Here is a 17,714-nt window from a genome sequence, read left to right on the forward strand (position 1 = left end):
AATGCCCGGCTACTTAACCTGATCTCTAGGAGACAATGGAGTGCCACTGATGGCTTTTGAACTGCATGTGATTCATCATGATGTTTGGGGAAGATCAATGCACAGAAGAAACCTCTGTGAGATTCTAGAAGCAAGGAGACCACTAGCTAGACTGAGACTAGTTCATAACTCAGAATGACCAGTGCAGAGAAGTACACTGTGCGCCTTAGGTGTGTCCACGTGTCACCAAAGCCTCTCTGCTTCACTGAAATGTGTGGTTCCCCTCGCTAAAGCTCTGGTGGTGTCCTCCCCGCCACCAGGCAGCCTGGTATGATGGTCCCCCAGAAGGATGGGCGAACCACGGGGATGCAGTGTAGGCCGAACCTTGCCCCAGGAGAGGGCGGCGGGCTTAGCTCTCTGATTGGGTGGATTCTCTGGCGTGTAGGAAAGTACTCCCAGGCCCAGAGAAGCTGTGAAGACCAAATAGGAGCGGTAGGCGGATGGACGTGCAGCTCCCCAGGCCGAGAACTACTGGGGAGGTGGCAGCCTGAGGTGGTCCTTTCCGACCCACAACTCTGTAGATCATCACTGCCCTTCCAGGAAGTGGAAGGACGAGGCAAGATCCTCATTTGGTTGCCTGCCTGTTCAAGCCTGTGCGCACTTACTCGCCATGGACACGACGGTGAGCTTGGAGCAGCCTGCGGTCTCGCTTTCCCCTTCACTCCCGGACCCCCAGCCTCCCCAGAGTGGAGGGGCGAGCGCACAGTAAGTACTTGATGTTCGCCTGACTCCTGAGCTCCTCCTTCGTGGGAGCTAGGAGGCTTGTTCTCCGTACCTCCTTTGTTGGAAGGAGGAACGAGGGAAAGAGAAAAGCCACACTGAGGCCGTTGACTGATCACTTTCTTTACCTCCCGGACAACAGCGGTGGGCCCCTCTAAGGAAAGCCGAATTCTCGCATGCCCGAGGAGTGTCGGAGGTGGTTGTGTGCCTAGTCCCTCCTGGTAAAGGGCTCGAAGCACTCGTTTTTCAAAGGCGGCCGAGAGCCATACCACTGGAGCACTCGCTTGCATGATGGGAGACATCGAAACGCCCCTTTTGAACGCGATGACAAACACCCCCTCCCACTTAGCAGCGACGTGCACGCGACAGTTTTTGGGCTCTCGCAACTACGTGGAAACTTGGAATAGGTCTGCGGCTGCACACAGCCCGGGCGCCGGGGTTCCTGCACCCCCCGCCCCCTCTGATCGCGGCTGGGTAGCTGAGCCCCAGCGAGCTAGGGGCCCCCGAGCGCCGCCTCTGCATCGCGCCGCCCCTGCCCCGGGCTCCGGTAGCTTTCGGGCTTCCGCACTGCCCGCCGCGCCCTGCCCACAGGGAAGCGCTTCCCGAGGCGGCGGCGGTCCTGGTGCGGACCCTCCGGCCGCAGCCATGTGGGACCCGCGGGCAGCTAGGTGCGTAGTGGCGCGGGAAGCACGGGGCACCTTCGGCCTTCTGGGCCCGCCACACTTCCCGGCGGGAGGCGGCCGCGCGCGGGGACTGGCGACCCTGAGGTAGCGGCCGAACAGGCCCGCCGGGACATCCCTGTGGGGCCCACAGCCATCTAGGTGCAGACCCGAGCCAGTCGCGCGGGGTCGGGCGCGGGGGACTGCTCCGGCCTTTCCAGTCCGGAGGGACCAGGGCGTGCGCTGCGACAGGACTGCGGCGGCGCGCGGCCTGCCTAGCTCCCACCCCGGCATCGAAGCCTCTGCTCTTGGGCCCACCTCCGCATCTTCGGGGGTTCCCGGGGGCTGCCGGCACATTCCTGACCAGCGAACGCGCCCCCGGGGCAAGCACTCTTGGCGGGCTGGCGCCCGGGAGCGGAGCACAGCGGTGCAAGGGAACCGTGCCAGGCGGGAAGGGCGGAATTTGCGGGGAACTTGGAGCGCGCTGGCCTCTTCCCGGCAGTAGGAGGCCTTCTTCCCTGCCCGCCGGATTGTGGGCTGCTGGGCTGGCTCAAACTGGACTGCACGGTCCATCAGCCTGGGCTCACCGAGTCTAGGGGCAAGGTAGTAGCAGGGACCCAAGGCTGGGAAGCGGAGTCTTTAGAAGCCTTTGCTTCTGCCTCAGAGCGTTTCCGAACCGGAGCTCGGAGTCTGTTACCTGGGAGGCGCTCTGCGTTTCCTCCCAACTCCCTGTCTCCGTCCCGCGGGTAGCCCTGTGCACTTGCAATCCGACTGAGATGATAGAGCCCATCTTTGGCGTGCAGCGCGAGCCACCTTTTCTCCCAGATGGGGGTGTTTCTGGGCGGTTGAAAGCTTTGGTGCTTCCTAGGAAAATTTTTATAGAAGTGTGCAATTTGGAAAATAAAAGAAAAATTTAAGAAACAGAAAGAGAATGGGGCTCTGAGGTCTCTAGTCCCCCGACCTGCTCCAGCCCAGTTGCTGCTGGCTCAATTAGTCCTTATGCGGGAAGGAATAGCTGGGAGCAAAGGCCTTGTGTTCCCAGCATAGGTATGCTCTCCTGCTCCCTCGTGCTGAGCGTTTTGGGTGCCAGGATCCTTTTTGATACAAGGCTGTTACCCTGATGGCATCCTGTTTGGTCCTTTATAGAAAGAAAAAAAAAATGTACTACCTTGTGTGTGTTGGAGGGCTGGGGCGGTGGTCATGAGTTTGTTTCAACTGTTTTCCAGGCAGGTCTGTTTTGTGTAGGATTGCAGGATAGGTGCTTGAGTTCATATGCTCTTTGCTGGCTTTTGCATCCTCTGCAGGGGGTGGGGGTGGGGGGGTGGGTAGAGGTGGGATAGGCGTGTGTGGCATTCACTCCCAGAGTCACATCCCACTGCCACTGACCTATGTATGGGTTTCTAAGTCTTTTTTTCGATCAAGATCCACACCTACCCACCTGTATGTATATAATGTATATATACATAATATGTGTGTAATATTATATGTATACACATATATCTACACACACCCACACGTACACGTGTAAAATTGGAGCAAGAGTTTCATGGTATAGTTATTCTTTCTACAGGGTGAGGCACAATGATATTTTCCATTCTATTGCCCCCTCACCCCCCACCAGAGGGATTCTCACTCTGTCATCCAGGCTGGAGTGCAATGAGGCGATCTAGGCTCACTGCAGCCTCCACCTCCTGGGTTCAAGCGATTCTCCTGCCGCAGCCTCCGAAATAGCTGGGATTATGGGGCGGGGGGTGGGGCGCCACCACACCTGGCTAATTTTTGTATTTTTAGTGGAGACGGAGTTTCACCATGTTGGCCAGGCTGGTCTCAAACTCCTGACCTCAAGTGATCCACCCGCTTCTGCCTCCCAGAGTGCTGGGATTACACGCCAGAGCCACCACGCCAGTCCATTCTTTTTTTTTTTTTTTTTTTTAAAGCGGGTTGTAAATTGTTAACTTCACTTTATGACCGACTGACCAGCTTTATGGGGCAACTACAGGTTCTGTTTGGGCCAGTCTCCCAGAGTATGAGGAGACTGTCAGCATTTCACTGGGGAATTGACTTTGGAAGTGAGGACTTGGTGTAGGAGAGATGGAGACTGAAATTCATACTTGAGTAATTAGAATACTGTAGGACATGGCTGTGTGGTCCAAGCCAGTACCATCTGCAAAGACAGACCGCAGATGCTTCTGGTTACTTTCGTTCTGGGTATGTGTCCACACAGAGCTGGCCTCCTGCATGGATCCCAGTGGGGCCTTGAGTGAACGCTAGGGAGGTAGGGGCATAATAGCTCCTGTTCTTTTTTTTGAGGAAGAAGAAAGGAAGATGCTGCAATGTTACTGCAAACTTGGATTCACAGTTTTCTAAAAGGATTCTTTGGGTCTTGTCTCAGAATTTCACAGCTGCAATCAAGAGCTGGACCATGATCATTTTATAGATGAAGAAATTAAGGCCCAGAAAGGCCATCACTTGTTAGTCATTACCTACAAGTTAGTGTTAGATCTGGGATTAGACAACTTATCTCTTGACTCCCCAGTCCATGGCTCTCAGGAACCAAATAGAGACTGGCCTTGTGGAAATATTAAACTTCTCTCTGCTGGTTGCTTCCATTTTCCTGAAGTTACTACCAAAGACCCATTTCTATAGTACATGCCCACATTATTTTGTCTTTGCTTTTGGGGATGAAGATTATTTTAGTAGCCAAGTAGAGCCTGCAGGCCCCTGTTTGGGGAAGGTAAAGTGATCTGAAGAGGAGGGTTTTAAGAACTGAAGTGGTGGTTGAGGTGTGGGCCTCTCTGGCCGTTATCAAGTATGTGGTGTTGGTTTTCTTGACCTTGAGGAATGAACTCTCTACTGCCTTTCCAGATAGGGGGGTGGGGCTGACCCATTAGTGCCTTGCCCTCAGAGTGACCACAGGCTCACTGCTTTTAAAACAAATTTCCTTGGAGTGCCGCCTGAGGTTCCCAAGGCCAAAAGCACTCTTGTATGAAATCTTTACAAGAAAGAAAGATTTGGGGCAGCAAAGATGACACTGTCACAGTTACAGCGAAGATTGATACTTGGGCCGGTTACAGCAATGGGAAGAATGGTTAAGTTTAAGCTTTAAAAAAGAAAGTACTGAACCAGATAAACAGGCATCTTTGGAACACAAAAATGTCACAGTGCCCAGCCAAGAGTGGTTACTCCTTTGGTCACTCCTTTGGTTAGCGAGGTTCATTCTGCCTGAGCAGACATTTTTCTTGGTCTAAAATTGCATAAGTATTGCCTTGTTTGTTTTTGTTGAAAATCTGGAAGTGTGAATAACCTTTGCCTAAGATACCCTGGACTCAGTTTACCTGAATCAATTCCATCTTTTGTTTAGATGTTGAGCCTCAGTGTCAGTGCCTACCCTGCACTCACCATAGCATGCTTGTGAGGCTCCTGTGAGCCTGGTGGGCTGGTGGGACTCCTGTGTGTCTTTTGGAGCCAAGCTAACTCTGGGTTTAGCTATATCTGTCTTTGAAGTTCCAGCAACATTTAGATTGGGATGTTTTTATTTTTTAAGCACTGGATCCTCCTAGCACTTGGAAAGAGGGCAGTATTCGCAGTCCTAAAAATCGGTGATGGTATTTTGAAGGAAACCAGGCCAGTACTACACAACACATAAAATATAGAGAATTATAGCACTATATTGGGTGATCTTGATTCACTGGGACAAGAACGCACGGAGAACAGCCTTGACCTTGGATGGGCTCATCCTTCATGTTCAGCTGTGGCCACCAGGGCAATCTTTTTTGCTCACCCTTAGAATAGCTCATCTTCTGCCCATGAAGGTCCGCTCTACCCAGGGGCTCAATCATTGATGACTTCTAGGGACTCATTGGCCTGAACTCATTGGCCAGGCACTAAGGCTATCTATAATCTGGCCCCCAGACTGTTGCTCTAATATGCTGTTTCTTACTTTTCTCACCTCTACTTGCTTTTCAAGTCAGTTCTGCTCCTCAGATATGTCCAAGGGTCCGTATTGGGCTATGGAGGATGTAAATACATAAGACATAGGCTCTGCTAATTGTGACAGAACAGAGTTAATATCATGTAGACCTGTGGGAAAGGATTAGTGGAGGTGCAGACAAGCACTCTAAGAGACTTCCCAGCTCCTGAATCTTTCCCAGAAGAAGTATGGGAGGTCAGTTTTGAGCTGTACCTAAACAGGTGAAGAGCACTTCTAGCAGGCAGATTAGGGTTGCCAGGAGGGAGAGAGGGACATTCAGGTTAAAGGAGCAGCTTCTTATAAGAATAAGGTGGGCCAGGTGTGGTGGGTCATGCCTGTAATCCCAGCACTTTGGGAGGCCGAGGCGGGTGGATCACCTGAGGTTTGTAGTTTGAGACTAGCCTGGCCAACATGGTGAAACCCTATCTCCACTAAAAAATAAAAAAAAATTAGCCAGGGATGGTGGTGCACACCTGTAGTCCTAGCTACTCAGGAGGCTGAGGCAGGAGAATCGCTTGAACCCGGGAGGTTGAGATTGCAGTGAGCCGAGATTGCTCCACTGTACTCAAGCCTGGGCTACAGCGTGTGACTCTGTGTCAAAAAAAAAAAAAAAAGTGAGCAAAAGGGCTTAGACCCTAAACATCAACATAATAATAATAGTTTACCCTGTGCCAGGCTCTGTGTTAACTGTGTTTCATATATTATTGTATTTCATTCCCACATAAATATTTTGAGCAAGTCCCATTCTACAGACGTACCTGTACTGGAATGTGAGCTTCATGAAGGGGCAGCAGTGTTTTTTGTTATTGTTGCTGTTTCACAGAGCTCAAGCATCTAGCAGAGTACCTGGCACACAGTAGGGACCAATCAATATTTGTTGACCGTCTGAGGAAACAAGGAGTTCAGTCATGTATGTATGTGATATTGTCCTTGTTTTCCAGTAAGGAAACCGAGGCCTAGAAATTAAGTGAATTTACCACCTGACACCAGGCCTGGGAGAGAGAAAAGTGGGACTTGATCCCAGATTTCTGGATTTTCTCTTCTATGAGGAAAACATATATCCTTACATCTTCCTTCTGGGACTGGTCCCCAACCCTGTTAATACTGCTGTGCAAAGTCATGTGAATGGGAGGGAGCCACATGAATTTGGGGTCATGTGGCTAAATTATGGTGGGCACATAGTGTTAGAGAATACTAGAAAGGTAAGCAGAGGCGTGTATATGTGTGTGTGTGTGTGTGTGTGTGTGTGTGTGTGTGTTAGAATGGGAATCTGAACTATTCGGGCTTTATTCTACATGAGGTTAGAGGCCATGGAAAATGTGTTTGTGTGCCTGTGTACACACAGCTCTGTGTTTTATTTATTTATTTATTTATTTATTTATTTATTTATTTATTTATTTTTGAGACTGAGTTTCACTCTGTCGCCTAGGCTGGAGCGCAGTGGTGTGATCTCATCTCACTGTAGCCTCCACCTCCTGGGTTACAGTGATTCTCCTGCCTCAGACTCCTGCTGCAATGACCAGCACATGCCACAATGTCCAACTAATTTTTGTATTTTTTTTTTTTTTTTTTTTTTGAGACTGAGTCTGGCTCTGTCGCCCAGGCTGGAGTGCAGTGGCCGGATCTCAGCTCGCTGCAAGCTGCGCCTCCCGGGTTTACGCCATTCTCCTGCCTCAGCCTCCCGAGTAGCTGGGACCACAGGCGCCCGCCACTTCGCCCGGCTAGTTTTTTGTATTTTTTAGTAGAGACGGGGTTTCACCGTGTTAGCCAGGATGGTCTCGATCTCCTGACCTCGTGATCCACCCGTCTCGGCCTCCCAAAGTGCTGGGATTACAGGCTTGAGCCACCGCGCCCGGCTAGTTTTTTGTATTTTTTAGTAGAGACGGGGTTTCACCGTGTTAGCCAGGATGGTCTCGATCTCCTGACCTCGTGATCCACCCGTCTCGGCCTCCCAAAGTGCTGGGATTACAGGCTTGAGCCACCGCGCCCGGCCTTTTTTTTTTTTTTTGAGATGGAGTCTTGCTCTGTTGCCCAGGCTGGAGTACAGTGGCACAATCTAGGCTCACTGCAGCCTCTGCCTCCTGGGCTCAAGTAATTTTCCTGCCTCAGCCTACTGAGTAGCTGGGACTATACGTGCCACCACGCTCAGCTAATTTTTTTGTATTTTGGTAGAGATCAGGTTTCTCCATGTTTCCCAGGCTGGTCTCGAACTCCTGAGCTCAGACAATCCGCCCACCTCGGCCGCCCTAAGTGCTGGGATTACAGGGGTAAGTCACCGTGCCTGGCTAATTTTTGTATTTTTAGAGACAGGGTTTCACCATGTTGGCCAGGCTGGTCTCGGACTCCTGACCTCAGCTGATCTGCCTGCCTCGGCCTCCCAAAGTGCTGGGATTATAGGTGTGAGCTATCACACCTGGCCAGCTCTGTGTTTTATTTAGAAGTTTTGACTCTGGAGGCTGGGAGTGTGGATAAATACATCTTCCAGCCTGGCCAAAGTCCACAGTTTTTTCAAGGTAAAGTTCAAGTCCCTATGTATGTATCAGGAAACTATGAACTAGTTTTAGAACAGAGGCTAGAATGGGTGGGCCCGGTGTCTCATACCTGTAATCCCAGCACTTTGGGAGGCTGAGGTCAGGAGTTTCAGACCAGCCTGGCCAACATGGTGAAACCTCGTCTCTACTAAAAATACAAAAAATTAGCCGAGGGTGGTGGCGGGCAACCCGAAATCCCAGCTACTCAGGAGGCTGAGGCTGGAGAATCGCTTGAACCCAGGAGGCGGAGGTTGTAGTGAGCTGAGGAGACCATGCCATGCCATTGCACTCCAGCCTGGGCGACAGAAAGAGACTCCCTCTCAAAAAAAAAAAAAAAAAAAAAAAAAAAGGACAGAGGCTAGAACTCTGATTCTCCCAGTGCTGCTAAGGGGCCTCCCTTCAGATGTCCTTGTCCATGGGAGATTGTTTTACCTATGGGGAGCTCCTGGACACCTCCAGACCCTCCCTATGCAGCAGTGATTGGTGTTTTCACCTCTCTGCTGGGTTTGACTTGCCTCTCAGATTGAGGAGGAAGCAAATTGCTGTGGTTTCCAGGTTGAGAGGTGGAATGAAGGGTATTAGTTAGCATTTAAAGTGCTACATAGAGGTTTGGAGAAGGTTCTGGGTGGAGAGATTCCTGGGCTGCTATTATCAAAGCCCAAGTTCTCCTTTGATTAGAAAACATCTTTTTAACGGCTGTCACTGGAGTACCTGGTGTACTCCCTTTTTAGGGCTGCTCCCAGCTTCATCGCTCCTGGGACACTGCATAAACAATGGGAGCTATGAAGGAAAAATGGCAGTTATTGGGCAACTTGGGCCTAGCACAGATACTTGAGTCAAGATTTATGAGTAACCTGTGGTTGGCTGATGCTTAACTAAATCATTTGTCTTGAAACAGTGTGGAATGCTAACTTATTGGTTATTCTTTGGGCTGGCTTTTGCAGGAATTTTATTTTAATTTTAAAGGCCTCTTTTCTGATTTTCCCAATAACCTTTACTCTTTGTACACCTCTTCTGTCCTATGGGTTGTTAACACAGATTTTTATATCAGACTTAAGTTTGTTCCTTGCTTGGAGAAGTTCCTTCATTTTGTGTAAATCTATTTCCTGACCTCTGAAATTAGGATATTTGTACCTCCTGGCATTCTTAATTACATTCAATGAGAAGATTCTTGAGATGGGTTTAGGACAGGGCTGGGCACGTAGTAAGTGCTGAATACATTTTACTTGTTATCATGCAGCTGTCTTGAACTATTCATCCAAATAATGATCTGGAAAAACAACAGTCTGTGGCACGCTGAGGAGAAATCGTGTGTCTACCACTAGCTGCACAAAGGGGGAGATGCCTTAGGGTCTCCTCTTTGGAGGTTGAATGACCGAGACTCCACTTTAGACCCAGGAGTTGAAATTGATCTGTCTTTGGTCTTTGCCATTTATTTATTTATATGTTTTTTGAGACAGAACCTAACTCTGTCGCTCAGACTGGAGTGCAGTGGCATGATCTCGGCTCACTGCAACCTCTGCCTCCCAGGCTCAAGCAATTCTGCTTCAGCCTCCAGAGTAGCTAGGATAACAGGCAGTTGCCACCATGCCTGGCTAATTTTTGTATTTTTAGTAGAGACAGGATTTCACCATGTTGGCTAGGCTGGTCTCAAACTTCTGACCTCAGGTGATCCACCCTCCTCAGTTTCCCAAAGTGCTAGGATTACAGGCGTGAGCCATTATGCCAGTCTGTCTGCCCTTTAGTAGTATTTCTTGAGCATTTTCCTGGCTTGGTTTTAGGGAGTTGGAACCATCATCTGTCTTTCAGGGCCCATCTCATCTGCACACTGTCCATGACTAAAATGTGGGGCAAGGCTCTCAGCTCATCATTCCTCGAGAATGACTGTTTTTAGTCTGAGTTTACACCCTTCATCCTTTTTTTTTTTTGGAGTTAAAATAGTCCTTCTTTTGTGAAATTATTGGGGCAGTAGATGGTACTTTTTAAGAAAGTTCTTTTTTGGCAAAATTAAGTGTTGGCAACCCTATCTTAGATTCCCTTTTTTTTTTGAGATGGAGTCTTGCTCTGTTGCCCAGGCTGGAGTGTAGTGGTGCGATCTCGGCTCACTGCAAGCTCCACCTCCAGGGTTTGCGCCATTCTCCTGTCTCAGCCTCCCAAGTAGCTGGGACTACAGGCGCCAGCTACCAAGCCTGGCTAATTTTTTTGTATTTTTAGTAGAGGCAGGGTTTCACTGTGTTATCCAGGATGATCTCAATCTCCTGACCTCGTAGTCCGCCTGCCTTGGCCTCCCAAAGTGCTGGGGTTACAGGCGTGAGCCACCGTGCCCGGCTTTTTTTCTTTTTTTGAGACAGGGTCTCACTCTGTCACCCAGGCTGGAGTGCAGTGGTGCGATCACAGCTCACTGCAGCCTTGACCTCTTCTGTCTCAAATGATCCTCTCACCTCAGTCTCTTGAATAGCTGGGACTACAGGCATGCACCACCATGCATGGCTAACTTTTACTTTTTTTGTGGAAATGTGATCTTCCTATGTTGCCCAGGCTGGTATTGAATTCCTGGCCTCAAATCATCCTCACACCTTGGCCTCCCAAAGTGCTGGGATTACAGGCGTGAGCCACCACGCCTATCCCTTTTCTTTTTTTCGTGTGTGCAAATGTTACTGTTCTCCAGTTCCAAAAAGCTAGGAACCGCTGATCCTCCAGGATTGTTCTTTGCTTTTAGCATTTCTGAATCTCCAGGACTAGAATTGCTCCTGGGGATATGTGACCTTGTTTGCTGACCATTAGATTCTCAACAGGTGATTATTAATTTGTATACATCTTTTTCCTTTGTTTTCCCCAAGTAGCTAACAGCTTTGGTGATTGTATTTTGATTGGACTTACCTGGTTGTTTCTGGTTTGTACTTTGTGTGGTTGGCTTTTATTAAAACTTTGTATCTTTCTCCAAGGAACTGCTGACTGTTCAGCATTTCTTGGTTTTACAGGAAATGGCCAGAAATCCAGTAACACCAGTGAAATAATCTAGTTTGAATTAAATCCCCCAAACTTTTATTTCTTTTCTAGTCCTCCAGCTTAATCATCTGCCTCTGATAAGTAAGAAGTGGCCAGAGGCCGGGCGCGTTGGCTCAAGCCTGTAGTCCCAGCACTTTGGGAGGCCGAGACGGGCGGATCACGAGGTCAGGAGATCGAGACCATCCTGGCTAACACGGTGAAACCCCGGCTCTACTAAAATACAAAAAAAAATTAGCCGGGCGAGGTGGCGGGCGCCTGTACTCCCAGCTACTCAGGAGGCTGAGGCAGGAGAATGGCGTGAACCCGGGAGGCGGGGCTTGCAGTGAGCTGAGATCCGGCCACTGCACTCCGGCCTGGGCAACAGAGCCAGACTCTGTCTCAAAAAAAAAAAAAAAAAAGGAAGTGGCCAGAGATTCATTTATTCATGCAACAAATGCTGAGCCCTTGGATTGCAGAAATAATAAGGCTTACTAAGACTTAGTTTTTGCCTTAAGAATTCAGGCTTCAGCCATGTGCAGTGGTGGCTCATGCCTGTAATCCCAGCACTTTGGGAAGCCGAGATGGGTGGATCACTTCAGGTCAGAAGTTTGAGACCAGCCTGACCAATATGAAACCCCGTCTCTACTAAAAATACAAAAATTAGCCGAGTGTGTTAACATGCGCCTGTAATCCCGGCTACTCTGGAGGCTGAGACAGGAGAATCACCTGAACCCGGGAGACGGAGGTTGCAGTGAGTCGAGATCGCGCCATTGCCCTCCAGCCTGGGCAACAAGAGCAAAACTCCGTCTCAAAAAAAAAAAAAAAAAAAAAAAAAAAAAAGAATTCAGGCTTCTAGGGAAAGCAGTAAAACAAATTAGTGTCTGGCACAGAGCTGTTGAGACCAGCACAGTGCCCCAAACATATAGGCAGGGTGGGAAATAATATGGCAAAAGAACGAGTAAATCATAATTCAGGGGGTTAAGTAGTATAAAACCTACACACAGAACCTTATAGAGGTGCGTTAAAGAGCAGCAGCAGTGACTGTGGCCCCTGACCCTCCCAGGGTGGGCATGCAGGGAGACCATGAGGTTTGGAGGGGGTTAGAGTGGAGGGAGGGAGAAGGGCCTAGAGAATCTGAAAGTCCCTTGGGGAAGAGCTGATGTTCATGGCAATTGTGCTGGGAGGCAGATGGGGTTGGGGCCTGGGTGATCTTGGTTTTTTTTTTTTTTTTTTTTTTTTTGAGACGGAGTCTAGCTCTGTCACCCAGGCTGGAGTGCAGTGACACAATCTAGGCTCACTGTAACCTCCTCTGCCTCCCAGGTTCACATGATTCTCCTGCCTCAGCCTCCTGAGTAGCTGGGATTACAGGTGTGCACCACCACGACTGGCTAATTTTTGTATTTTTAGTAGAGACAGGGTTTCACCATGTTGGCCAGGCTGGTCTCGAACTCCTGACCTCGTGATCCACCCACCTCCGCCTCCCAAAGTGCTGTGATTACAGGCGTGAGCCCCCACACCTGGCCGATCTTGGGGTCTTTTTAAACCTGGACACATAGCACATGATCTGATGGTCTTGGGGACTGTCTTACAGATTGTGGAGAAGAGGCCAAGCTGGAGCTGGGTGAGGGTGGGCCAGGGAGAGCAATGAAAAGGCCAAGATGGTAGTAATCCAGCCTGGCAAGGAAGATACCTCTAGGAGGTGAGTGTGACCCCAACTCAGGGATAGCTATTCTGGAGCCTGCATGCCTCCTAAGGGAGGCAAGCTGGGAATGAGCCCGAGAACAGGTGACTGTGTGTCTTTGGCTTGTTGTTTCCTAGCTAGGACATTCTGGATGCTTGTGCTTAAATGCACAAGTTGATTTTTTGGCCCAAGTCTTTGTTGTCATGTAAATTGGGAATGGCACATAGCATTCATCTGGGGCGTGAACATGTGGCCACGGAATGAATGTTTCACAAAGGATTCTGAGGCCTTGTCAGGTGCTGCAGGAAGGAATACTGTGACTAGAGATACCCAGGGTGGGGTGAGGGTAGGACACCTCTGGTATTATAGACGCTTGTCTAATGTGAAGCTGTAGAGAAGGGTGAAACAGGCAGGTCACTTTTCCTTGCTTCCTTCCTTTTTAATGAATGAGAGAAAAAATAACCAAACCATTTGTCTAAATTTGGCCTCCTTCTGTCTAGAAGGAGGAAAGTTCTTGAAGGGTGCTTAGTAACCAAGGAAGGGGTAGGGAGCAGCTGGGCCTCAGGGCAATGGAATGTGGAATTTGGGGGCTGTAGGAGCCCCACTTTCTGCCTTTCTTCTCTCTGGGCACAGGCATTGTATTCTTTCATCCCAGAAGTTGGCTTCTTCTTAGGGTAGGAAGTAAGGCTGCAACCCTCTGGAGCCTCCCATCTCAGCTTCCAACACAAGTGGACTCTTCCCAAAATTCTAGTTCAGAAACTCCCAGGAAAGGGCCTTGTCCTGGCAGGTCTGGCCCATGGAGCACACACAAGGCCCTGGCCTGCCTCTGTGTACCTTGGCTGTGCCCTGGAAGGCCTTTGCAATGAGCCGAGCAGCCATCTAGAGCATACCTACCATGGTGATACTGCCTTCCAGCTGAAAAGGATTTCTTAGGACCCCTGAGCAAGTGCCCTGTTTCCTAAAGGAACAATCACAGTAGAAAGAGTTGGGGCCATTTCCAGACATCACAGTCTGACCTGTCCCACCCCTCATCCTCACAGCCTAGCTTAGCTTGGGAAGTGGGGCAAGGTCTTGAGTCCCACAGACTTTCTCAGCTGTAGCTGCTTAATTGATTAGTAATTTCAGGGAACCCCTTTGAAAAATAGGCAAATACTAGGGCTATGTTTTTACCAAATATTTTCTCCTTACTGGGTAAACAAAGCAAAGGTTCTGTAAATGTTGCAGGGATTATACTCAAATAACATGCAGGGATCACCATGGCCCCTATGTCATTAACCTGAAACACCATGAACCAGGGGCAAGCCCTGGGATCTAGGCCTGTCTTTCCTGCCCACCCAGAAATTGCAGGTGACAGGTAGCGTGGACCAGGGTGCTGGGGTGGGTGCTAGGAGATAAGCCTGGGTTTCCCCCCTGGTGCTCACTGCTGTGGGGCCTGGCTCGAGGCCCCCTAATCTCTTAGCTTTGGGTTCTTTGCTCTAGAAATTGTAGTCCGACCATCTCACTTTTGTTGGGAATAACATTCAAAGTCCTAAGGAGATTGAACACTCAAACAGAGGATTCTTAGCAAAGCAATCGTACTTCTGCGCAGAGGGGTGCCTCCTTGGCCAGTCACCTTCAGGCAAGGCAGCCAGCCCTGTTCACCCTTTGGCCTCAGGCAGCACTGGAGAGTGCCAGGATGGTTACCATAGAAGCCAGCTGCTGAAAGACTGAAAAGAGTAAGTGAACCCAGGTCTCTCACCCTAACTGGGTAGTGATGGTCAGAGCACAACTGAACAAAGGGGCACAAGAGCCTTTATTCCTGATGCAAGTCCTGCCCCTGTACCCTTTCCCCATTGGCCGGGTTCGGGTCGTAAATTCTAAACTAATCCTGGTTGGTTAAACATTTGAATGTTTTTTAGATAAGGTGGGCACGTAAGGGAGAGAGGGGAAAGGGGAAGGGGTATCCGCAATGAGTAGAGAGCTAGTCTTCTTTCCAAATAAGGAAAGGAATGTGAGCTAGTACTGATAACACCTGGTACTGTGGCATATCTGGGCATGTAACAAAGAAAGGAGGAAAAAAAGAGAAAAAGGGGCTGAGGGGGTACTATGAATTAAAGAATAAAGGATTGATCAGGCTATTTGAAGAGAAACCTCATCATATCCCACACTTCAGTGCATTTTTTTCTATTTATATGGTTCTGTGAATGTGTTCAGAGTGGTGGTGTATTAGTTTCTTAGGGCTGCAATAACAAATTACCACAAATTAGATGACCTAAAACAACAGAAAAATATACTCTCTCATAGTTCAGTAGCATTCTTCCCATTCCCAGATCTGTTCCCCGAAGATCACTGCTCTTACTAGTTTAAGTCAGAAATCTCTCTATAGATGAAGTATACACACATACATCCTTAAGCTCTTCAACTCGTTCTCCAAGTTGCTCTCCAAATTGCTCTCCAGTTTGCTTTATTCACTTCAATTGCATATTTTGACACTCTGATAGCTCTAACTCATAGGTTTTGTGTGTGTGTGTGTATGTGTGTGTGTGTGTGTGTGTGTGTGTGTGTTTGTTTGTTTGAGATGGAGTCTTGCTCTGTTGCCCAGGCTGGAGTGCAGTGGTGTGATCTCGGCTCACTGCAACCTCCACCTCCCGGGTTAAAGCGATTCTCCTGCTTTAGGCTCCTGAGTAGCTGGAATTAAAGGCACGCGCCACCGCCCCTGGCTGTTTTTTGCATTTTTAGTAGAGACGGGGTTTTACCACGTTGGCCAGGCTGGTCTCGAACTCCTGATCTCAAGTGATCCACTCACCTCCGCCTCCCAAAGTGCTGGGATTACAGGCGTGAGCCACTGCACTCAGCTGTGCACTTAACATTTCTACAGACAGATGCTGTACTGCTTTATCCTGCCATGGCAGTATGTGAGTGAATCTCTACCCATAACCATGTTGATTTAAAATATTTTCAGTGCCTTTTGATATATAGGAGTTTGTAATTGTCATGGATTCATGTCTGTTACTTTCTTTATGATTTCTGCTTTTGGTATCATTAGAATGACCTCAGTTGTGAAGATTACATAAAACTACACTAAAGCTTTTTTGGATTTATGTAATTAAATAATCTAACAATATATGAAAAGGTTATGAAGAAAAGTCTCTCTCCTGTGTTCTCTGCCCCACCCTCCCAATAAGGGTAAATAATTTTATTTCTAGTGGATCTTTCCAGATTTTTTTTTTAAGAGACAGATTCTCCTGCTCTGTCACCTAGGCTGCAGTGCAGTGGTACAATCATACCTCACTGTAACCTCAAACCCCTAGGCTTAAGTGATCCTCCCACCTTGGCCTCCCAGAGTGTTGGGATTACAAGTGTGAGCCACCACACCTGGCCCAGAATTTCTTTATGCATATATAAGCAAATGCAAATATATATTCTTTCTTTCTTTTTGTGACAGGGTCTTGTTGTGTTGTCCGAGCTGTAGTGCAGTGGTGTGATCATGGCTAACTACAGCCTTGACCTGGGCTCAAGTGATCCGTCTGCCTCAGCCTCTTGAGTAGTTGGGACTATAGGTGTGTGCCACCATGCCCAGCTAATTTTTGTATTTTTTGTAGAGATGAGGTCTCACTGTGTTGCCCGGGCTGGTCTGGAACTCCTGGGCTCAAGTGATCCACCTGTCTTGGTCCCCCAAAGTGCTGGGATTACAGGCATTAGCCCCTGCACTTGGCTGCAAATATTACTATGTATTCTTATTCAGCCCCTCTCTTTCGGCACAAAAGAGAGCATAATATACACACTATTCTGCATTTGCTTTTTCAAATATATTTTGGAGGTTATCCTAGATCAATATACAGAACTGTCTTCATTCTTTTTTTTTTTTAACATTTGATTAATATTTTGTTTTTGGGTGGGGGTGCTGCACTTCAATTTATTGAACCAATCCCCCGTTGATGGGTATTAAAGTTGGTCCCAGTCTTTTATTATTACAAGCAACATGACAGTGAATGATCTTATACATTTGCCATTTCCAATGTATGCAGTCAGTCTGTAAGATCCATTCCCAGAAATAGAGTCAATTGCTGGATCAAAGGCCATATGTATGTGTCACTTTATTAGGTATTGCCAAATGTCTTCCTAGAGTGGTTGAAGGTTGTCTAAAATCTGTACCTATATTTTCTCCTAGTGCTTTTTTCCTTTTCTCAGTGCTTTTTTAAAAATGAGATATTTGCATGTAATAAATGGCACAGATTTTAAGTTACTGTTCAATGAGTTTTAACAAACATACACACCTGTGTGGCCCCCACCACAATGTCAAAATACACATTTCCATTCTTCCAGAAAGTTCACTGATACCCCTTTCCAGTCAGTCCCCCTCTCTTTTTTTGGCAATCACTGTTCTGATTTCTTAGATTTGCCCGTTCTAGAATGTCATCTAAATGGAATCACACAGTTTATGTTCTTTTATCTGGCTTCTTTTGCTCAACATAAATTTTTTGAGATTCTTCTTGTTGCTGTTTTTATCAGCAATTTGTTCCTTTTTATTGCTGTGGTATCATTTTCACACTGACATTTTTTATTCATTTGGAACTAATTTTGGTATATGATGTGTATTAGTTTCCTACTGCTGCCATAATGAAAGACCACAAACTTAGTGACTTAAAACACCATGAATTTATTATCTCACAGTCCATAGGTTAGACGTGTGGGCTAGCTTGACTGGTTTCACACGGCCAAAACCAAGATGTTGGCTGGCTGAGTTTCTCCCGGGAAAGTCTGCAAAGACTTCCAGACTCACTCATGTTGTTGGCAGGATCCAGTTCCTGTAAGACTTAGGTCCCTGTTTTCTTACTGAGTGTCAGCTGGGAGCCTCTGTTCCTTAAGGTGACCCACATTCCTCATCACTCTTCCCCGCTCCACCTTCAAGGCCTGCAGTGATGGGCCCACTCCTTTTCATGCTTCAACTCTGTTGCATCTCAGCTGGGCGAAGTGGTTCACGCCTGTAGTCCCAGCACTCTGGGAGGCCGAGGCAGGCGGATCACCTGAGGTCAGGAGTTTGAGATCAGCCTGACCATGGTGAAACCACATCTTTACTAAATACAAAAAAAAATTGCCGGGCGTGGTGGTGCATGCCTGTAATCCCAGCTACTTGGGAGGCCAAA

The 17,714-nt window shown here is 48.1% G+C and overlaps 1 protein-coding gene across 2 annotated transcripts in view; it reads left to right on the forward strand.

Moving 5' to 3' along the window:
- Positions 1–1,162: 1,162 nt before the first annotated feature.
- The window catches only part of TRANK1 (tetratricopeptide repeat and ankyrin repeat containing 1), a 119,076-nt gene continuing 102,524 nt past the window's right edge, over positions 1,163–17,714 (forward strand). For both annotated transcript variants that reach the window (XM_025377250.1, XM_025377251.1), the window contains exon 1: positions 1,163–1,427. In XM_025377250.1, coding sequence (XP_025233035.1) covers positions 1,405–1,427 — 23 coding nt within the window. In that variant the 5' untranslated portion in view covers positions 1,163–1,404. The remainder of the gene's footprint in view (positions 1,428–17,714) is intronic.

This window comes from Theropithecus gelada, chromosome 2 (genome assembly GCF_003255815.1).
Source record: "Theropithecus gelada isolate Dixy chromosome 2, Tgel_1.0, whole genome shotgun sequence".
NCBI lineage: Eukaryota > Metazoa > Chordata > Mammalia > Primates > Cercopithecidae > Theropithecus > Theropithecus gelada.